Below are 23047 nucleotides of genomic sequence, written 5' to 3'. Positions count from 1 at the left end.
CTATCCCTCTCCATAGTAGAAAATACAACAAATACAGAGATTGTTGCAAAATCAAATGTTAATTCTTAAAAAAAATAACATAATTACAGCATACCTGCATTTTCTGTGGTAGTCCTACAAAGGAACATGATCAAATATTTAAAGTCCTCCTACTCCACTGAAAAAATCATTTCAATCTAGATTTAACACTAGGAAAATACACTGCAGGAATATGAAGAATATACTGATTAGGTTTTTTTTCATTTGTTAGGGTGTTAGCAAAATATAATACAACGATAAAAGGCAGCTCTATGTACAAAGAAAAGAAAAAAACCCCTTACTTACATGAATGCCTGATTAGGGATTTCACTGATCATTTTAATCCCAGTTTTAGAAGGACACAAATTAAATTCCACATGTGAAAGGTCTGGTTATCCTTATTAGCACTCCAATTTCCTATCTTTGTTCCCTCTTGAGACCCCCCCCACGCCCCCCACCCACTTGAGGCTTACAGTGATGCTACTCAGTACAAGGACTGCAAAAGCATCCTGTTCCTCCCTAAACTGTAAGAAATATTGTTGAGTCAGGAAGGGTATCTTTCTCCCACAAGGTAAGCATACTATAGCTGCAGTAATTATATACACATACTGCATATAAATATATATGCACACACACACATATACACACATTTTTGTGTGTGTGTGTATTTATATTTATAGATATCTACAAAATTGCAGTTAGGCCAGGATCTGATGCTATGAAGACGTAAGAATCTTTGATTAATGGCAATACTTAATATGCATGCATGTAAGCTAACATGTTAGCATAGTAAGATCTCCTGCAACTGAATGCATATTTTCCTATGTATGTTATGAAGTACCCCAACATTTACTTTCACTAGAGAATACTTATATTTTAATAGGAACAGAGAGCACGACAGACTTCCATTGTGCATTTTGTATAGATAGAATACAGAGCAAGGCCGCGGTCCTGCTCAGTAGGCATAGCAGAAAAATAAGTACTCTTATCCCTGTTTTACAGGTGGGGAAATCTATATTAGGGCAAAGAAAGTTACCTGCTTGAGAACATAGAGCAATGTCAGACTTTTCACTTCTCCACTAGATCATACTACTTAACTGAAAGGTGAACTATTCTTTCAGTGGTGAGATAGTCTCACCAAAATAATGTTGTTAACATCTTCCCTTCCCAGAGAGAACTAATTTTCACAGCTCTAGTAGAGTAGTAAGGCAGAAGTAAAAACATTACTGTTAAATGTAGTGTTTAGTATCACATACGATCAGGTCTGGAAAGCTAGCAGAACAACTCTGAATAGTAAGTACACTGCACTTGGTAATAAGTTCACATTTGTGTGAACAAACCCTTAATTGCTTTGCTAATATTTGCTTTGTATATTTATTACTTTTTAATGATTTTCTTACCAACATCTGGAGGAAATTCGAACTAATGACTTGGCATTTTGCCTATGTTCTCAACACTTGTTACACAATTTACATATATTTAAATGGCTGCTTCATTAAAAAAGATCAGTCACTTGGTGTCAGAGATCATACTTAGAATGAACTGCATTCAATGCTTTCTGGTGCACACACAAGTTATTCTCACATGTGTTCTTGTACTTTTGAAAGAGAAGAAAATTAAATCCCTACATCACCCTTTCAATTGTACCTGATACTTCATTATTGCATTACGTATGTCGTCACAGATGTTACAAATGCACATGACTGTCATCATTACATATTGGGTGCTAGGACAAAGGAGAAAAGCACCTGTCATGCTTGAGTGTAGCAGTTTTTGAGACTGAAAAATCCAGACTTTGACATTCCCTCAACCCAAGAGTGACAAGTTTCCAGCACATCCAACTTACAGTTCTGCCCCAGATGTCCCAAGGCAAGCCTCCTGACTAGTAGAAACTAAAAAAATTGGCACAAGCGATTAATCTCAAGCTCGAGCAAGGATGAAGTGTTGCCAATGTCTGACCACTAGTCTTAAACTTCGGCCATTTATATCAAGTCATAGAAACAAAGAGAGAAGACTGTTTTGGTTATGATCTTCATGTAACTATGATGATAATGAAAAAATGCACTACCTTAAAGCCTCCTTCACCGTTTCAAATTGAGATGTGTAGCAGGTTGCTTCTTGTAGTTAATAATTTGAAAAATAAAAGTTCTTTTCAGCACCTTCACAGTTCCTTTTGCTTTATAGTATATTTAAAAATAAATGAGCTAGAAAAACTCTGCATATTGAATAGGCAGTTTCAGCTTGGTCTGGTTTTTCAAACTTGTAGCAAACAACTTTAGGAACCACCTTCTGAAACACATACACCCTCAGAATCCCTCCTTCCCACTCCCTACAGCTCCTTCTGGCTCCTGCTGTCACACAGCAGGCTAAACAGGCAGAAATGGTTTTAAAAAAAAGCTACACAAAGCCAAAAGGGGAAACATTTACTAGTTCCAAGACTTCAGGTTCCCTGGTCCTCCTGACAGATTTGTTCAGATTCTTAGCTTTGCCCACTCCTCATCTCTACTCTCCTGCTCCTCTCAAACGCTGTTTGCAGCTGCCTTTGCCCAAAGGGCAACCTGCCCAGTAGCAAAAAGCTGTCACAGTCCTCTATCACACTGACGTCGCCATGCCTGTGCTTGACAATATCCATTTCAAATACTCCTTAAGAAACCAGGCCTCTCTTTTCTTCAATTTTATACTGACTTTATAACTTTCCCAAAATTAAAAGATATAATTAGTCTCAGTTTAGACCAAAAGCAAAATCAAATGCAGGGAACATGCTTCATGTTACAGCTGAAGAGAGATTTTTCTTTCATATCTTAATTTCAAGCTGGTTGATGATACAGAAGGCTATCGTTATCCCAGGGTTACTCATCATTGCTCAATCTCTAGCTTCTGGAATACCTATATATCTAATGATATACATACCACACACATGCAAAACACATTTTACACCCAATAAAGTTGCCAGTGTAGGAGAATCAAGAGATTAAAAAGAAGCAAAACTACACTATCATTCCACATGGAAAAGTGGTCCCATCCAGGACAGAAGCAAGGTAGAATAATAGGCATAACATTAAGAAAACTTGCCCTCCCAGTCCTCATGATATGTTGGCTCTGATGATAAATACAGGACCTTCTGTAAACCAATTAAGGTCTAGTTAATTGCAAGTACATTTTTGGACACAAAATTAAAATTGATCTGAGTGCAATCTCTCGCAATTTTTTCCTATGCTCCTTGTGATCTTGTTCAATTTCAGAATTAACAGGAAATGCTAGTTACAAGCCTAAAATACTCTTCCCCCTCTTTCCTACCTTCTTTCTCTTTCGTCCATCTATCTCACGCCTCTAGCTTCCAAACATCAGGAAAACTACACACAAAACACTGACAGATTATAGAGGTTTGCTTAGTATGTTTACGTCTCTCTACTGACAGTGTACGAGCTACGCCAACATTGTAGAAATGTGCAATACTTTATCTGTAAGTGATATCGTCACAGCTGCAAGTGGACCCATCATTCTGCATGTCCTGTAATTTACAACTGGGTCCATCTTTTCTGTAATAGAAAAGCGAATGACTGCATAGCTCTGACAGCCAAGTCCTTCAAGTCTATAGTCATCCAGAAATTTTGCTTGCTATTTCTTTCCTGAGGGGCTAGTTTTATGGCTAATCAATCACCTGTCAGTTTTGGTGTTGGGTGGGTTTTCTTTGGTGTGTTAGAGCACATTCCTGCATGGGTATTATGAGTCTGCTTTTCTTTTGGTAAAAGAAGAATATTAATTTGAAAATAAGATTTCTTCCAGGAACCTTATACTTGTTGCTGTTACTAACACCTAGAATTGCTCAAGCACAAAAAGCTAAAAGCTAACAATAATACTCTAAAATTTTCACTTTTTGAATTTGTTCACTGGACAGCAATTTCATAGTCCATTTCTACTCTGCAGTTAATCTGCTTATTACTGCTACACAGAGGAGAGAAAATTACTTTTTCTGTGTATATGAAAAACACAGCCACTAATATCCAAGGCATTAAGAGGTTTTTTTCCCCTTGTATTAAAACTTAACTGGTAGGTGTGGGGGTTTTGTTTGTTTGTTTAGGGAACATACTGAATTTTACCTTTCTATAGGTGTAAACCAATAAAACTATTCACTTTTGGGGGTAATGAGGGGAAAACTTTCCATATGTCTCATTTCTATGTACTATTAGCAACACTGTAGGGATACAGACACAGAAATCCCCAGTGCAGACTGAAATACCGTAAGACTGAATAGTTGTTGTATGTGACTTCCATACGGTATGGTGCATGTGCTCTGAGGAACAAGTACCCTACAATCACATGCATTTTGTATGATGAGGAAATAAAGAGAAAAAAACTTCATAGAAGTTACTTCTGACTGTATCAACAATGTCTTCCTGCAATTTACACTCACTAAAAATGATGTAACTTAATACAGAGCAACTCCTAAAACAGGCTAGTGGTGTGGAGATACACAGACCCACCAGTAACATCTGAAGGGATGACCACATTTCAGATACGTAATTTTAATGTAACAGGACTGTGCACCTAAGCACAGAAAGAAAACATTGGATAACTAAACATCTAAGAAATTTCAGAGCTAAAGATACTACATTCCAAAATCTCCTAATGCAAATATCTTTCTAGGAGGATCCTTTGAAGTTGAATGTTCATCTCCAGCTGAAAGCATATCCAGAAAGATATTAATGTTCCAAAGCATGGTAAGTCTGACACAGCATTGCCCATGCTGCAGCAATTTTTAAAAAAGGAGTTTAAAATATTGGTAAGAGCGCCCCTTACTGGTCTGCCTTCAAATTGTTAAGTCTTCAGTCCTGAGAATCTTTTTCTATGAAACAAAGATAGGTAAAATATTATTTCTATTCAACATTAAAAAAAAAAAAAATATAAAAAAAAGAGCCATATCATATTTCTACCAGAGACCCTATTTTTTTAAATTTCTTATTAGTTGTTAAGTCATAAGACTAAAGATAATGACTTATTTTAGGAAAAATGTTTTTCTGCATCATTATGAACTTCACCAATTTATTGAATCCTTAATTTTGTATAGCACATGTAAGCCTTGCCAAAGTCTGAATTACAAAACAAACATGGACACCCAAATCTGACATACTGAGTAATGCCTCATTTCACAGTAACCACCACCAGCTTTAATGGGATCATTTGTGGCATAATTAGCGAGTCAGTATGGGAAAAGGATCAGAATCTGCTGTGGAATTGGGAACTGCAAAAAGATTTATTACAAAAGGTTGCTGTTTTCTTCAATGGCCTATTGCCTGGTTGGAAGAACAAAATATACCTCTCAGCCTGTGTTGGTTTAGATGATTAAAGACTTGTTGATTTTTTTAATATATATACACACACGCATATATAGAGACACAGTTTTTAGAGCCCTACTTTTGCAAGCTCAGCCTAGGGGCTGACTGAAATTGGACACTTCGTGGTGATGATGCCAACTAAGAAAGGTTAAAATAAGTCATTTTAATGACACTATGAAATACCATTATCTTCAGCTCACTGTAAACAATCCTATCAATGCATAAAATACATGTTCTCTAGTTTGTTCTCACATGGTTCAGGTGGCCCTGCAGAGCTAACTTGAGTGAGAAAAAACAGTAAAATCTGTTGCTATGCCACATTAAAAAAAGAATCAGAAGATATGCTTTTGAATACAACCTACAATCCTGGAAAGACTGTAAAACAGCACTTGGAGAATTTTTTGTATAGCACATCACACCAGCCATCTAGCTCTCAGCACTGTGCTACATAGAACAAAAACCAAACTATCATTATAAGCACATTAAATTTCTAAACAAATAAACAAACCCACTCTACCATTCTTCATTCCAAATGGATTCAGATGCCTACCTTTTTATGAAACAACACTGTCAGTTTAGCTACAAAGTCAAATCCACTCAATCTGGCTTCTCTCAGATAAAATCGTGCAGTTCCCTGAAGCATTTTCTATTTTCTTTCAACAGTTTTCTTTCTTGAGGCCACATCCATTCTCTCTACTGATTGTTGGTTATTTCCTCCTTTACTGCACTAGACAATTACTCTCCCTGGGCTATCTGTTGTACTGGAGAGAAGGAAAGGGGACTTATGCTCTGGTAACAAGCTAAGAAATTCATTATAATCCCTATCTCTACTAACTCAGGGCCATCTTCATCATGCTGCCAACCCCCATGTTAAAAAACCCCATCCTCCAGAATTAGCTTATCCCACAATTTCTAAAAGTATCTAAATATGTGATAGCATTTAGGCTTATTTTCTTTTGTGGTACACTATGGTCATACTACACAGCTTTCTTTTAAGACCATTAATAAACAAACTTAAAAAAATAATCTGAGTCTTGAACAAAAAACAAAATACCAAATAGTGTAATTTTCAATAAAAATGAGGTGCTATTGCGTTATTTTAATGGGAAGCTACATTTTCAGTTTCCACCCCCTCTTCCCACTTAATATAAATATTTTGTTTGCATTGTTCAAATTCTCTTACCTTGCTTTAGGGAGATCTGTCACCTTTCTGTCAAATATTACTCTTTAGCTTCTGCATCTGTGTTAATGAAAGTGGTATTTATAAGCCTGTTCAAAGTTACAGTAACTACCCAAGAGCAACTGTTTGCATCACAAAACACAAACAAGTGAACTTGCAAGCTTTTTTAGAGCTAAGTATAAATAAGTAGCAAATAAGAAACAAAGTTCAAATAAGCGTCCTTTAGGTACTTAGTCTACTATGCTCTTCCTCCAGTAGACAAGATACTTTCAACTCAGAGTGAAAGCAAAGTGAAGCACCAGCTCAACCCTTAGCAGTGAAAGCCCATCAAGATAAAATTAGCTGCTTCAACAAGAAGCAATAAGAAGTCTGCCATTCAAGCTCTATTTTTGCTGCTCAACTAGGACCCAAGCAGAGTATACTCCCTATGCAGGACACCAGCAAAAAAAAAAGTGAACTTACTAGCTATGGATAGGAATGCTAAATTAACATACAACGTTCCAAATACAATCAGAGCTGATGTTCTCACCATATCAACTCTATCAGCAAAACATGTATATATTTAAATGGATCTCCTTTACCTTTTATTCTCAAATGCTTCCAGCCTTTAAAAATAATAAGATATTCTTAACACAGTGTTTAATTCCAAGCTCCACTCACTAATAATATTTCACACCTAAATGAAAGCCAGTGAAAACATTTAAAATCTCTAAGTGTAAATGTTAACTATCTCAAAATGTCTTGATATTTTTAAAGCTAGTATCTACTTTTCTCCCATCTGGGCAATATATATATGTATACTTAAAAGCATATAAGTTTTAGGATTATATGCATTTAAAAAAAAAAAAAAAAAAAGCTTCCTGCGGTCCCACTTTATTCAACCCCAGAAACCCTTGTGTGTTTGGGGTTTTTTTTAATACATATACATACTGAAGTTCTACAAGCTTCCTCATTGGATTTCCTCCACCACACTACATGATTCAAGACCCTTTTTTCCCCAGAAATTCCAGAGAACTCAGCTCCTCAGACCCCATTTGGAAATACCAATTTGCTTCTTCATATCTTTTGTTTACTCTTCCAGCACAGAATCAGTTAGGCCTGGTTAGGCTGCAGGAAGGATCTAAGTCTTGACAGGTTTAGAAGTTAAAACCCATAAACATGATTGCTTGAAAAAGACTGAGAGCATGCCTAACTGTTTAGTTTATACAGTTTGGAACTTTTATCCCTCTGTATTACATAAGCCATTTTTCACTGGCAATGTAAGCTAAAACACATGTAATGCAACAATAAAGCTGTACAATTAACCAGGAGAAAAAGCCAAGAACTGCAAGAAGTTTATCATAGACTTAAAAGGAAAATCACAATAGAAATGTAGCACTAGACATGCTAAATACAGGTAAGTTTAACAGGTGTAATTCTAACATGACTTTTCAAATACCGTCATTCGAAGAGAGAGGGATCATCTACGTTTCATCAAAATCTGGATGGAAAATAAACCAAGTTTCCAAAGGATCTAAGACACTTTTAATAAATTGCATTAAGCCAGCATGCCATGTTAAGACTACTGATTATCTCTCCATTAAATGAGCATCCAATTATGTTCCACAAAATAACAGTTATGAGGTCAACATTTGACCAATCTCAAGAAAGAGTTAAGGAACCATAAACCATTCATACAAGATTTCAACTTTTTATTTCAAGTGAAGATGCGTAGCTGGTTCTTGATCTGTGTGACTGGGGAAGCATCCATTTGTAAAAGAAAGAGATGAAACAACTTGGACCAAAACCCATCGTTCTATTCAGTCAGAGAGAAGGGGGGGTGCCAGAAACTACATGAAGCTAAATTCCACAGGGCTATTTGTTCATCCACATGAGCCTGAATATATGCAATTCTGCAGAACTTTCTTTGGACAGCTTTGTGATTAAAAACATCTAATGAAACTTGCTCCTGAAGCTTCCCTATTCCTGGGGAAAAAAACCAAAACAAAACAACAAAAACAAACAAACAAAAGCCAAAAAAACCAAAACCACCAACAAATCTGATATCAGTATCTACTGGACAAGAAAAAAAAAAGCAATGGTGGGAGAGTCAGTAAAGAAAACTGTTCCTTATATAAGCCTTTCTATTTACACTCATTTTTTCCCCAAAGATAAAAAGATGGCATCTATCTGATGTACATGAGCAGCTCTGAAAACCAACCTTCCTTTTGAAGTAATATCCCAGAAGTCTTTCATTTATAAATGATTACTTATAGATCCAATAAATTTGACTATTTTGAGTAGGAAGTAGGATAAGAGAAAAGGTAATACGTTATTCTTTTTGTTTCTGTAATCTGTATCTGCCATATTTGTAGACAGAAATCTTCACAAGTTTTATCGTCATGCACTGACTTACTAAATAAGCCAGTGTCTGAGATAGTGAGTTACAAATACAGTATAGCCCCGCCCCCCCCCCAAACTATGAAATTATGAGGCATTTTCTTTGCAGCAAAGTGCAGTAGGGGAGGAAGGCTAAGCTGAAGAAAGAAGAAAAACCAAACCAAAAACCCAAAAAACAACCAACAAAACCCGAACACCCCCAAAAAACCCAAACCAGCTTTCTTCTTCACAGGTAGAGCAACTAAGTCTTTATTTCCCCTTCCTGATCACATGGGTTATTGTGACTAGGTATTAGCTTCAGTGGAAAAATACAAGCAATTGTATCTAAATGACTGGTCTCCCATTTATGTTACCCCTTTAATTTGGTATTGTTGATATGCAAGTAATCAATTTACAGTTAAAATGGAATGATCTAGGATAATGGATTTTGTCGTCCCCATCCCCTCACATCCCCACTTCCCCTCCAAACACCTAGATTCCCACCACCACTCCCCAAACCCGGAACAACACAAAACAAAGGATAGCCTTGGTAAAAGTAGGCAAGTAGTATGGAGCATTTGTAAAATGTTTGAAAAAAAAAACCCAAACCCCAAACCAAAAAAACTCAAGAACAACTAAAAAAAAACCCCAAAAAAACCTCACACCAACTTTCATTTTGGTGTACAAAACCCACCAAGTTAAAACAGTATCTGACCATGCCGTCAACTTATGGAGATGTTCCATCAAGCATAGATCATACTTTAACAGACACTCTTTATATTCTGTCAGTCACACTATAACCAGATTTAATCAATTCCACAGGAATGTAACATGCCAGAGGAGTTCATATAGCATTCCAAAACAGAAACACTACTCTAATTTTTGAGTCATAACACCTTGCAAGATAAAAATTCTAAAGGAAAAACAGAGAGCATGCATCAAAAATTTTCTAGGCAAGTCCTCAAGTGTATCATTTTAAGGATTTTAATAAAGATACCATAATCTTTCAAAATGAGAAATAAAATCCAATTCAAGAGTATTTTGCCTATGAAAATGATCCATTTTCTAGAGTAACCACTTCCATGTAGAACTTACTAACCACAGTGTATCTATTAAAACAGTAACAACCCAAGCTATTGAAATACACTATTCCAAAACTCGCAGTAATCTCATTTCTCTAGTCTTTTTACTTCTGAGTAATAGGAAAAGAGTTCTGGTCCATTAACTCGCCCACTCTCTCCTGGAGGAAGTTAACCAACTCGGCTAATACAAAGACATGAGTTTCATCCAGGTCTTGTATGATGAACTTCTTTCCCAATGCATTTGACTCATCCAAGTAGAGCAGAAACTGCTTCATTGCTGGGTCACTGTAAAGACAAACACACATCAGATCCCACCTCATTGTAATGAGATACAGTTAAAAACAAACAAAAAAACCACTGTTTGAAGACACTCTTAGAGTTCTTTGGGAAATTAATATTAATTTCAAGAGCTGCTCACAATTTAAACAAAGTTTATGTAGCTGTGCTGGTTTTGGGAAATTGGAGCTGTAACTTCAAGACCATCTGTGCAAGCAGCTGTGTGGTGCTTAGTTCCCAGCTGGGGTTAAACCACAACAGAAGCTTTTGAAAAAGTTGTTTCTTTCACAATAGTAATTGCTTGGGTTACTTTAGAGATAAAAATAAACTGGTAATGAAGTCTAATGAGAAGAACTAGCTGCTTGATTAGCAGAGAAGTGCCCCTATGCTGCTGTTAAAGTAGCTTAAGCAAAAAATAAGGCAAGTTTGAACCTACATTTCTATCTTCAGCAATAGCACCATAGAAACAGGTTTTCTTAAAGCATGTTTTTGTTTGAGGGTAACCAAAACCCAGAACATAGATTTCGCTCGAAGTATTATAGCACAGAGAAAAAGTGGTCATGTATGAATTGTACATTTATCACACTGTAACTGAATAGTCTCTTCTTTTTCATGATGTCACCTTCTAAGTTAAATTTAAGTGTTTAAAAGAAAACATTTTGGAAGTATGGAAATTACAGGTAACTGAAACAGCTGCATTATACTAAGCAGCTAGATAAAGTGGCTTAAAAAGACAAGCTCTTTGATCCACTGAAATTTTGAAGAATTCAGACAGTAGTATTCTGATACTAGTTTTTATAAAACAGGAAAAACATGCTTTTTGGTAAAACTTAGTATTTGATTGCAACAACTGGTGAAGAATATGTGCAAGAAATACAGGAAATTGGAATCAGGTAGCTCAGGACACTTTCAAAATTATGAACACAATTGTTTTCGCAACATAGTAAGTCTTAAAAAGAATTCTTAATAACATATTAAATCTTAAAAGAACCCCTTGGTTAATCTTCTCTCTTTTAAATGCAGTATGAGGACTAATTTTCCCTTACCTAAACATATATATGGTGCAAAGACATGCACTATGAGACCAAACCCTTCCCCTGTCTCTTAACCAGCAACTCAAAAAACAACCTTTAATATTAGCCTCAAACCTGCAGAAGCATGACTAGAGTAAGATGAGTTTTCAAAGTATAAAGTGATTTTGAGGAAAAGAGAATGGGAATGTCTGGAAGCTGTATCTTCTTTAGAAGAGCCATTATTTATGCACTCTGGTATGTAAGAACAGAAACAAAAGAATTGAGAAAAATCAGATACCAGAAGTATGTTGTTCCCAGCATCCTTCCACATCCCCCTTTGGATGGGTGCAGGGAAGTTCATTTTTTGCTTGTTTCATTCAGTTGTACTTTAGTGACTCCCATTAGTAGTACTAGATGGCATTGCTTTTGTCCTAGTTGGTATGACCAGCCTTTATGATGTTAGGCAGCACCCACAGACTGGTTTTCACACAATCAACATACAGAACTGTAACCAGTGCCAGTAGATACATGCCACAGCAGAAACACTGATCTCTTTATAGTACTTGAAGATTATAATCCTTGATATGGTGTCTTCAGAAAAGTTTAGCTATTTATTGGAAGAATATGGATAAAAAAAGACCGGCACAACATTTCACTATTTTATTTGCATGATTTACACATTCAGAAGTGTATTTTTTTTCCACTCCCTATCCATTTGGTATCTTAAACATCCTCAGAAAACTGGGTTGTAAAAAACTTGTATCTGAAGTGTAAACAAGAGGACAGGTTTATAGTAATTCTGCATCTTCTTCTAGGATGGAATTTTGTGCCCAATCATAGGCTACCCTTACGCAAAGGTGGGGAGAAAACGAACAAAACCAAATCACCAAGAGCTAGCAAAACCAACTCAAAGGTCAGTTTCCCACAGAGCTGTTGAAAACATCTGATGGCATAACAAATGTTGTAGATTTGTTATCAGAGAGAAAATTCCCTTCCCTTCCAGGGAGAATGATTAAGTTCCATGCTAATACTAAGTGGGATGTGGCCACAGAGCTGAATAAAAATACAAGGATCTTTAGGTATGTGTAAAATAAATACATAAGGCGCAAAATAAAATATTTTGCTAACTGCTTGAGATTTTAGAACTTCTTGTCTTGTCAGTCAACAATTCTACTCTGGGCATCATCACAGTCAGCTGCAGGCACGCAATTTCTTGTGCTTCAGGTACTAGCAGGGAGCCAAATCTGAGAAGACAGGCTTTTTGTTATAGCAGAGTTTAGGCTCTGAACTGCTCACACATAGCCGACATCCAGACTTCAGCTAGCTAGCATCCAGTCAGCTCAGAAGTTAGCTGCTGCAAGATCACAGCTATATGCAGGCACATCACAGAGGTTGAAGGTTCTTCTGCTTTTGTGTAGTTATAATCTGTTAATATGTTTACAATCTAAGTGTACAACAGAAATTTTATATGTCGTATAATGCTATGCAATGACCCCACAAATCTTGACTGATGCTTCTTTTTACTTTGGAGGTAACCAGTTATCTGATTCTTAGTCTAGAGACTTCAGATTGTATGAAAACATGTTTACTGCACATACATCAAAAGCTTACTTTTACAAACTACAAGCATACTCCTTTCAAGTATGATCTACAAACAGAGGCACATGTCAGCCTTGAACAGAATTTGGACTGGAACTGATGAAAAAAGACAGGAAAGAAAAGATGAAAGATTATCTCACCTCCCTCTAGAATCAGTAAAGATACACATTGCTAACAAACAACAACAACAAACCCCATTATTTGTAAGCAATATAAAGAACAAGAGGGAACATCTAGTGGCTAAGCATAAGTGGAAAACAATATCTTGAAAAGAAAAGTTAGTTTGGAATTAGGATTACCTACAACTGCCTCTTTCCTTCTTCCCAAAAGGCCATACTTTCCTGTTGTCTGCTTGTTCAGCATCATCCCTTCTCACAACAATTTTTTTTTTTGTCTAGACTCTTAAGTTACTTAGAATATTTCCAGCTCTAAAGAAATAAGTACTTTGACACAACGAGAAGCAATAAGTGCTGTTACTAACCATTCAATCAGAACACCTTTCAGAACATTCACCATCTTCTCAGTTCTCTCACAAACACTGACAGGAAGGGGTGACAAGAACAACTCTTGCTTTGGGTTACACACGTAAACAGAGGAAATCTGAAAGAAAAAGAAACAACGCCTTGGTTGAACTCATTGACCCTTCAAGACAGCTCACCTCCCCCGGACCAGCAGCGCTACTAGGCCGAGAGGCCGGGGGCTTGGAGAGAGGCGCGCAGGGCCGGGCCGGGGCAGCAGGGCCCGCTCAGCTGTGGCACTGAGCTGTAAAAACTGAAGTCACCTCCCCTCACCCCTGAGTGCAGTCCAGGCACCTCTGCCCCCCGCCAGCCCCGCCGAGCTCCTCCAGCGGCTGCGGCCGACTACCGGCCCTTCTGCCGGCGGAGGCGAGCCGCGGCCTTGCGAAAGGCGGCCTGGGCGGAGGGAGACGAGCCCAACGCGCCGCTGGGACGGCCAGGGACGTTGAACGGGCGGGACGACTCCCGACCGGCAGGCCCCGCCGCTCCCAGGAGCTCCGGTCCCACCCGCCCTTCACCTCGGCCACTACCGCCGACCGCTTCCCTAACGACGGAGTTACCGCACCCGCCGGCGGCCGCTGAGCCATACGCATGCGCGACCTCCCCCTCTCCCGCCTCCGCTTCCGGCATCGCCTCCGGATTGGCCGGGCTACCTGCAGCGTGCTGGCGTCACGGGAGCGCGTAGGCGCCGGTGCCGGGTGCGGGGAGGAGAGGCGGAAGGTAGCAGCGGCGTTTGCCTGGGGGCGGGGGGGGGGTCGGTAATGGCGGCTGGCTGGCCGGCTGGCGGGCGGGCGGGGTTGGGGTCTGGGGCGGGACACGGGGGATCTCAGCCCCGCCGTCACCGCCTGCCGAGGCGGCGTGCTTGTTTACCTCACAGGATTTGCGGTGTGTTTTCCCGGTTTGATATTTATTATCGTTTTAATGATTTCGGCGTCTAAGTCCATCCCGGCTCCGGGAGCCCGCAGCGGCGAGGGCGCCTGCGCCGCCCCCCGGCGCCCCGGCCCCGGCCCGCCGAGCGGCATGGCCCCGCCCGGGCGCGGGGAGACCCCGGGGCAGCCCGCGCTTGTGAAAAACCTCCAGAAATTAGTGGTGCCTTAGGCTTCACCTGCTCCGTGTGAGCGCAGAAAAGGTAACAAATGTTTTTTTCCCCTTTGGAAAGAGGCACAGAGTTATCCCCGCTTTGCTCCTTGGCCTTTGGATGTTGCATTGCCTAAAATTGTATTTTTTTTCAAATGTGCCCTAGTTGCAAGGCAGCAGTGTTCCTGCCCCACGCCGGGGTAATGACAGAAACGTTGGCACGATGCAGCCTCATCGGCATGGGCCGGTGCAGGAGTTTGTTGCAGACTGCAGAGCTCCCTGAACCAGCTGTGAAACGGTGCAAAACGCGTCCTTTTGCATTATATTTGTGTATACCTAAGCATATTTGCTCTCAGACCTGAACAGAGGTTCCTGGCAACAAGGAAATGGTACTTGCTTTGGCCTCATGGGTTTGCAGGTGAATGTTTTGAATTCAGGGAATTGTGGCACCTGCTGTCACTGAACTACATGTTATTGCAGTTACACACTGTGGCTGGGTAGAAGAATAAATATGAGTACCGTGGTTCTGTGAATAAAGATAGTAAAGGTACTGCCATAAATTAGAGTGTTTGGAGGAGGGGGAGGTGTCTCCAGAGGACTGTTAATGTCTTTAAAGTGTTTCATAGTGTTGTATACTCTGTTGAAGTGAATGGGACAGAAATGACAGAAGCCAAAAAGTTGTCTGCTGTGACTGTGGCAGTGCTGGGGTGATGCTGTTTTTCCAAAATCTCCTAAACACAAGCAAGAGAGAAGGAAAAATCAAAACTTTTGGGGAAACAGGAAAAGAGGAAGGCATCTTAATGGAAGGAAGGAAAAAAGTCTCCTTGTTTAGAGAAATTGGATGCTGACATAAAAAGCAATATAAGCTCTTTTTTTTTGATCTGTAGAGATTGCCTTCAATTCAAGGAGAATATCAGGGGCTCCCATATTTCAAGATCAGATTTACTGATCAAGATCTACACACCTGACATTTTATCATTTTGAGTTAATTGTCGTTGTGGTGTTATAGACTTAATTTGACATTTAATAAGGACGTCTATGTTTCCAACATAATAATTTGATAAATACATGAGAAAGAGTGGTGTGGTTTAAAATCCGTTTAAACAGACTAACTCGGTGTTTCAGTCAGTGTAGATGTATCAATGCAGACACTAGATCATAAAATATGAATTTCATGTTACTTCTGCAAAAACATTTTTTTGTTTGTTTTGCGATTGCTATAAATGTTTGATATTCTTTCTGGATTTTGGCATAATTCTCGTACTAAAAATACTTCACATTCTGTCTACTAAGACTTGAGATTAAGTCTTTGGCAGAAGTAACATGCAGAACTTGATTGTTGTCATGGGTTGCCAAAGCCAATTTGTTTATTTTCCTAACTTAGGTAAGTTTTTCTTATATAAATCAAATGTAAAGACAGTAAATTCTGCTAATACGTAAAATAGTAAATATATGTGAGTGATAGAAACAGGAATTGGTGCTTTTGCCTGGCCTAAATTGCCTTGGTTTTCAGTGCTTGACTAATGTAACTATATTTTCTTTGAACCTCACTGTGCAGAGGTTAAGATACAGCCTTGATCAGTGGCCTAAAGAGCATGGCTCCTTTATGGTCCCTCCTGAATAGTCCCACTTGTTCAAAGAGGCAAGGTAATATCTAGAATGTGTAAGGAAGTTGCAGCATGCTCGTCTTAACTCATCTTCCTACCTGTAAAATCAGGAAAGTTCATGCCTTGCATCATAGATAGGTCAGAAGAGTAAATCGTTTCATATTTCTGAAGAACTCAGATACTACTTTCATGGAGACCATTACTGTCAAGAAGATTCATGCTCGCACAGGATTGCTTGTACATTCAGAACTTTGGTAATTCTAAGATACGTTATATGTGTTTGTGACTGGAAAAAAAATTCTAGTTTGATGTCAGCATTCAGTGAATACAGTGCAATTAGTCTGTCAGTATTCTGTGTCTTCATAACATTGAATTGCTAAGGTCTTAATTTTAGAGAAGGTTCTCTTCTTCATGGTTATGGCTAGGTTTTCATTCTTTCACATGTGTAAGAATTTTTCTAGAATGAGATGTGTCCCCTATGTTTTACCTGTAAGCATGGCCGATGAGTTTCATGAGCTTATGGAGTCAGAGCATTTTAGAACCGTTACTTATTTTTTTAGCTGTAGAGTTTTTATGTTCTTGAAGTATTAGATGGATTTGCCCTTTAAAGGCAAAAATATGTAGTAGTTAGTTCTTGGAGCCTTGTTAGTCAAAATAAAAGACTTGCTAACACAATCAATTGTGAACTTTAAAAGCAGTTGGTTACTGAGTTGTATTAAAGCCTGTGTCATATTGAATAATGTCTTGATGGAGATATGACCATATGTGGTATTTAAGGCAGAGTTACTAAGAAGTAGGAAAGGAGACTTGCAAGCAGAGAAATTAATTGGAGATACATACTCACTAAAATCAACAGTAACACATAACTATGAAAAACTGCTTTAAACTTTTCTTGTAATTGAAATGCAGCCTATTAAATTGAGGAGTTTATAGACTTCTTTAATTAGAGCACTTTATATGGAGTGAAATGACACAAATATGGTTTATTGTGACCTTTGCTGTAAATCATCACCTTTGCTATCATGACCTTTGCTGTAAAAAGACAGGAAAAAACTGCTATAGGTTTTCTGCTGTGATTCTCAAATCAATCATTACTTTTTCTTTTTTTTTTAAATACGCAGAATGTCAGTGGCTGCTTACTGTATATTTTGCTGTAGACGAATAGGAACCTCTGGTCCAGCCACAAAAACACACCTACCCTGGAATGATATCAGTAAGTATAGTTCTATATGTATTGATCTGAAGTGTTAATAAAAAGGAAAAATCTGTGTTGGTATGATGCCATGCATAATTAAATGATACTAAACATCTAAATCCCTGAATACTTTGTGATTAAAAGCTTTTATTTGCCTAAAGTGGATGTCTGCTTCTGACCTTGCTTTGCATGGTGATATGTATAATGACACCAGCAGATTATCTGGGATTAGAACATGAGATGAGGGTGCCCCCTCCCACCCCCAATGCAATCTCATTAAACTATTTTAAACTCCATTTTGTATCTGACTTGTTTTTGTAATCTCTAGAACCATGAAACAACTTTCATAAACCGTGAATAAAGTTTGAATAAAGTATGTTTCTGTTGTTTCTTCCTCCTTTACTGATATTAGTTCTGCAGTCTTTCCTGCATAGTCTCTGCTTTCTTTGGTGCCTTCGGAATTGTAAGAATTGTCATTCTATACAGAAGTTTATTTTTGAGCATTAAAAGATAGGATATTTCCATTTCTGCTCTACCGGAAGCATTGCATTTTTTTGCCTTTTCAACCTTCTCTGCCAGTTCTTTCTTCAACTTGTAGCTGCCTCTTGTCTGCATGCAAAATTCTTATGGTCTCGCAAAGACAGAACCTGGTGGCAGTGGTTGTGGGGCAAATCTCCCAATTCATGCTGAGGAAAAGAAATTATTCATGATAGGTGAGATGTGTTTCATTGGGTTTGCTGCTACTGGTAATAATAGAGTTTATCCGTATTGAGATCCTTAACATCCAGATAATCAGCTCAACTTTGTCCAGGCAAAATAGCTCAAATCTGACAGGATCATTAGACTTAAAGGGAAATTGTTGCAAGTGGCATGTATTTATTCAGCTGTTTGCTTTATAAATTAGATTCAATGGAATAATTTAAAAACCGTATATTTTCTTAGGGATACTCTGCAGGACTTTTCAAAGAACATGCATACTCCTGTATGTATTAATATACATTGAAGAAATATCCACACCATGTAAGAAAAAGTTAAATCCTTGTAATCTAGAGTTCCAAATGAATGCTAGTGGTACAGGCAGAGAAAGTTTACTGTTGATTCCTGCAGCTGAGCAATTAATGTAATTAATATGTAGCAATACTCAAAAGTAAATAGCACTGGCAGGATACATGTTGTATCATCTTGCTTAGGAGAGCAGGAAATTCTGATCAAGTAATGTTTTCTCCATTTGTAAATTTAGGTAATGATTTCCTGAAAGCCAGAGAGCAATAGAAGTTGTTTAAAAAAGCTTACTCTTAATGGCTGACATTCTTACTGTCTCATAATCAAATGCTAACTGTGTTTATATTGAGGTGATGCACACAACTTTGTTTGACATGAATTTTTCATCTTTTCAAGGAAAAATTGCAAAAGTAACTGGATCGCTTATACTAGGGTAAGTTGTACCTGACAAGCATATATGTAACTTATGTATACAGTTAAAGTTTTAATTCGCGTATCTTTCAAAAAATGTGACAGTACTAGGAGACCTTTAGACATGGTAGGATATAGTTTTGAAGCATATTTTCTGATAGTTGTTGCTTCCAGTATTTTAGAGTCTTTTCTCTACTTTGCTCAATTAAAATAATCTGCAGACTATTATATATTCAGTAAAATCTGGATGATTTATACTAAAATGATTGTTATCGTATTTTTGCTATAATATTTTTTAATTAATATTCATATGCAGTTTTCTTTTATCTAGAGGTTTTGTGTTCATTACGTATGAAGTCCTGTCCTTAAAGAAGTTACTGCAAATTGATACTCAAGCTATACATCAAGAAAAACTTAAATCCTATGTATACATACGTACAACGTCTGTAAATCCAAGTGACTATCAAGGTAAGATGCATAATTGTTTGGGTTCTAAAAATAGAGTTTTATGAGATTAGAATGTTTCTAGAAGTCACCCTTATATAAGGAAAGTTACGTTTCCTGAGATCTGTTACAAAACCAATATTCTTCACAATGTCACCAAATTTATTTTAAGCTGGTGGCTGTTTTTTTAAGATCGTTCTATACATACAGTTCTTTATGTATGAGAGAATTCTCTACATATATGTCCGTGTATGTGTGTGTGTATATTTTTTTATATATATATATATATATATATATGAAAAGTAATGTGAGAGAACTGTCTTTCAGACTTCTAGCAATCTAAAAATACTCTTGTAGGGATCACGTACCACGCCAGAAAAGAAATCCATAAAGCAGTGAGGAAAATTCTAGAAACAGAAGCTAAAATTTTCCGGAGACCTTTTAATGGTAGGTATTGAAGGCATGGCTTTGTCTGTGATTATTATTTTTGAATAGTAAAATATAAGCCTTTTAGAAAGTAAAATAATTTTCCTTACAAACTTAACGTGTTCTTTTGTGTTTGAAACAATGGTAATATTACTTATAATTTTCTGTATTAAGATAGAATATTAGTATATTTTCTGTGTATTAAAAACATTCCTTTTCTTAAAGTAAATGAAAGTGACGGTTGAGAAGATATTTGAGATTTTTTTTTTTTTTTCCCTGTTTCGAAATAAATATGAAGCTTAAGATACCACGTTAATATTTGATAGCAGTTTTGTGTACAAAAGGCATTTGGGAAATGAGATACTTGCCTAAAATGAAATTTTGAGAGTATGTTACGCTCTCCACAGAACTGCCAGTATTAACAGATAGCAGCACACTCTTTTTGTAACAGTGTGTCACTGCTTTTTAGAGTAATTTAAAATAAGAATTTCAATTCATATAAGAAACTGTGCTCCTGAGGCATACTATCTATTCTCATTTAACTATCTGTTAAATGATTATAACAATATGTACCTCCACTGTCATGCTATGAAATTAATTGTTCAAGGTCAGAGCCGCAAGAGTTGCTAATCGTTTTTAGCTCCTGCTGGAAGCTGGCAATTCTGATTAGTAAGTGCCAGCCAGGGGGTTGTGTGTGTAACGTATATATGAAATATCAACTTGCTGCCACTAAAATGAATCAAACCCATCCTATTAATTTAAGGATCAGCATTTTACTGATGTCATCCTGGCATTGTGTATTGCACTAATTTAATATTAAAACATTACACTCTAAATTATTGTTAACAACTAATATTCAAATATTAAAAGAAACAGATCTTTTTACTCAACAAATAGAAGTGTGACTGTTAAAATGCTCATTAATAATAACTTTGGTTTTATTTGTTTCCTGGTAAAAGAACAATTCAGTACATTTGATGGAGAAGATCATGAATGTGCCTTATGGCTTCTCTTAAAGAGAAGTCAGTCAGAAGACAAAGAAGTCCGACTGCAGGCTGTACAAGACCTGGCAAACAATAGTCACTGGCATGGTAACGTATGCTGATGTAGCCTAATTCATCCCAGAAATGCGACAAAGTCTCAGTTAGCTGTTCCAAGTCTGCTGCCAACGTGAAAAAAAGCTAGTAGCTGCAAGAAGTGTAAATACGCTCTGTAATTTGGACTAAAATATGGGGGGGGGGGGGGGGGGGGGGGGTGTTATTTATATTTCAAGCAATTGTTCTTTCCTAATACCCTGATACAGGGTGTGTGTCTGCAGTGTGGGTCTCTGTTTCCCCACCAGAGAATTGCAACCACTGCTGTGGTGTGGGAGAGCAGTTCATGTTCATTGGTTCCTTGGTTTTTCTGTTGGGACTGCTAACACAGTCACAAGTTCTGGCAGTGATTTTTATAAGGCTCTGTAGGAGTGAGTTTAAGGCCATGGTTAAGTTAATAAAAATTGGTTAGGAGCTGATAGGTAGTAATAGCAAGGTAGTAATGACAAACTAGAGGTAGAGGACTTGTATGTGCAAGCATTATTTGTAAGCCATTTTCCATCCTAGCTGTTATTTGGTAGTAATAAGTTCTCCCTGTTGATCTAGCAGCAAATATCGTTGAAACCCCAAGTAGAGGGGGTGTGTGTGTATATGTGTGTCCTCCTCCCCCATTCATCACTTGTCCATGTGAACTAGGTGACACCCTAATCTTGACTCTCATTATTCTGGTATCCAGTCTGTTGAGGACCTTTCACTCTTCCAGTGCAGTTCTGTGCCATGGGATTTATCTTTCAGATTGCCTCTTTAAAATTCTAATTAATTTCCCCAAGCAATTTACATCAGAAAGCTGTGTTTGAAAATATTTGAAACCTAGGATGTACCAAAACTGAAGCTTTGTGTACTAGTTTAGTATAACTGTCTTGTGTTTGTAGGAGAATACTATCTGTTAGCAGGTGATCTCAGGTTCTCAGTGCACAAGAGGGCCAGTACTCGGGAACCGAGTTGCTTTTTGTTATCTCCTTTTCTCTGTAGCGCTCATTGCTGTAGTACTTGGATGTTTCACAAATAGTAATTATTCTTGCCAACTACCTCATGAGGGAAGCAGGCTTTTTTTTAACCTGCTACTCCAAAACTGAGTCCAAGAAAGGTTAAGACGGAAAGTATGTGCTGACTTTTCACAGCTAGGACCAAATTGTTCAGCGTACCTGTTATCGTAAATACAGTATTTCGCTTGTCCAAAGCACAGCTTCAGTGACTTCAATTTGCAGCTGTAAGTGATCTGCACCAAAGAAAAAATATGGCCAATCTGTGACTGTGAAAAGTATATTTTAAATGGCTTGTCAGTTTTGTTCTAGAATTGTATAACAGTAACAAGGATAGAAACAAATTTTTATAGAAAAAAGTATTGATCCACTTTAAGGCTATATTTTTTTTTTTTTCCTTCAGTTTGCCACTTAATTTCAGAGTGTAATTTTCAATTTCTCCAGCTATAAAGTAGGTAGGTTTTGGAAAGGAATAGTAGTTACTGTTTAAATCTGGTTTCCCTTCAGTAGGGTAACTGAAAGTCTCTCTTGTATCTTCAGTAAGAAAGGGCTATTTAAAACTGTACTGTGGTGCTATCCTGCCTTTTCTAAGGTCACATGATTTTGTGACGTTAACAATTTTATTGAAGCATACCTTTTGTATCATTTAAAATTAGGTGTCTATGTCTTTGCAGCATTTGGATTTAAGGCTCTGGTTTTTAATGCTGTATGCAGAAAAAAGTATGCAAGATGCTTTTCAAATTTTAACTCAAGCCCAGGGTATTAAGCTTGGGTCTGTAGTCCTTGTATTCCTTTCACAGTGGCAACACTGAACATTTGGTTTTGCTTGTGTTCAACTTATATCTGAGGACCTTTATCAAACTGGTCTATAATGAACAATTAGTGCCCAGGCGTATTTCAGCTCAGTATAATGCTTGTCTAACATCTGCAATTTTTATCTTTTGGAATTTGTGGTTACAAAATCAGAGCTTATTTAAGTAGATTGCAGAGGTGGTTCTTTTTTCAAGTATATTTACAAAGTAGATAAGAAACTACATTTAAAACCAAATGAAATATTTAAGGTTAGTTTTAACCCTAACACTGAAGTTCTTGTACTACAGATTATCAGTATGGTACAGTTGCCCAAACCTGTGATCAAAGGACTGCTATAGGTTTGGCTCGATCCAAAGATATCGACCTTCGCTTTTTCCTGCCTCCACCACCATTGCCAAAAATAAAGAATGTAAGTAAATGAAAAGTAGGTATTTGATGATTTTTGCTTGGTTGTTTGTTTTTAGTGCTTTTGTTGTTGGTAACTGTACTAAAGTGGAGTTCTTCTAAAGTAACTAACAAGTAGTAAAATTAAGACCAAAATACAAAACTGTAATACAGTGATATACCCCTGGGGTATATCTGCATTAGTGAATGGCATGATGGAAGGAAATAAGGATG

General features: G+C 37.6%; 2 protein-coding genes across 22 annotated transcripts in view; one reads left to right on the top strand and one right to left on the bottom strand.

Annotated features, from left to right (window-relative positions):
• Positions 1 to 9681: 9681 nt before the first annotated feature.
• Positions 9682 to 14021, bottom strand: GTF2H5 (general transcription factor IIH subunit 5). 5 transcript variants are annotated; one of them, XM_030022866.2, is made up of 3 exons: positions 13896 to 14021; positions 13344 to 13462; positions 9682 to 10259 (listed from the first exon to the last, which is right to left on the bottom strand). In XM_030022866.2, the coding sequence occupies exons 1-3, from the start codon at positions 13968 to 13970 to the stop codon at positions 10079 to 10081; spliced, it is 375 nt and encodes a 124-aa protein (XP_029878726.1). In that variant the 5' UTR covers positions 13971 to 14021; the 3' UTR covers positions 9682 to 10078. The 5 variants fall into 5 exon arrangements, with proteins under 5 accessions (XP_029878726.1, XP_029878728.1, XP_029878725.1 ...); XM_030022868.2 differs by having other exon boundaries at positions 13943 to 14010; XM_030022865.2 differs by having other exon boundaries at positions 13885 to 13976.
• The window catches only part of SERAC1 (serine active site containing 1), a 28405-nt gene continuing 19352 nt past the window's right edge, over positions 13995 to 23047 (top strand). For 4 of the 17 annotated variants that reach the window (XR_005933026.1, XR_005933027.1, XR_005933028.1 and 1 more), the window contains exons 1-8: positions 14135 to 14506; positions 17183 to 17274; positions 17855 to 17969; positions 18655 to 18691; positions 18986 to 19137; positions 19471 to 19560; positions 20499 to 20630; positions 22717 to 22838. Coding sequence is in view for 14 of the 17 variants with exons in the window: in XM_041125473.1 (XP_040981407.1) it covers positions 17266 to 17274; positions 17855 to 17969; positions 18655 to 18691; positions 18986 to 19137; positions 19471 to 19560; positions 20499 to 20630; positions 22717 to 22838 (657 nt within the window). In the remaining 3 variants the exon portion in view is untranslated. Of the gene's footprint in view, positions 14098 to 14134; positions 14507 to 14540; positions 16316 to 17180; positions 17275 to 17835; positions 17970 to 18608; positions 18692 to 18985; positions 19138 to 19470; positions 19561 to 20498; positions 20631 to 22716; positions 22839 to 23047 lie in introns of those variants that run through there. The other 13 variants (XM_041125472.1, XM_030022857.2, XM_030022856.2 and 10 more) reach the window with 12 other exon arrangements.

The sequence above is a fragment of the Aquila chrysaetos genome, chromosome 8 (assembly GCF_900496995.4).
Source record: "Aquila chrysaetos chrysaetos chromosome 8, bAquChr1.4, whole genome shotgun sequence".
Taxonomy (NCBI): Eukaryota; Metazoa; Chordata; class Aves; order Accipitriformes; family Accipitridae; genus Aquila; species Aquila chrysaetos.
Note: the sequence above shows the minus strand (reverse complement) of the source record. Positions and strands in the feature narration are given on the sequence as shown.

Bases quoted from the DNA above. Each gene is read 5' to 3' on its own strand.
- GTF2H5 (XM_030022866.2), bottom strand. From the start codon at position 13,970: ATGCGTATGGCTCAGCGGCCGCCGGCGGGTGCGGTAACTCCGTCGTTA. The intron at 13,463-13,895 runs GTGAAGGGCGGG...TTTTTCTTTCAG, and splicing joins GGTCGGCGGTAGTGGCCGAG to ATTTCCTCTGTTTACGTGTG. The intron at 10,260-13,343 runs GTTAGTAACAGC...TTGTCTTTACAG, and splicing joins AAAGGTGTTCTGATTGAATG to TGACCCAGCAATGAAGCAGT.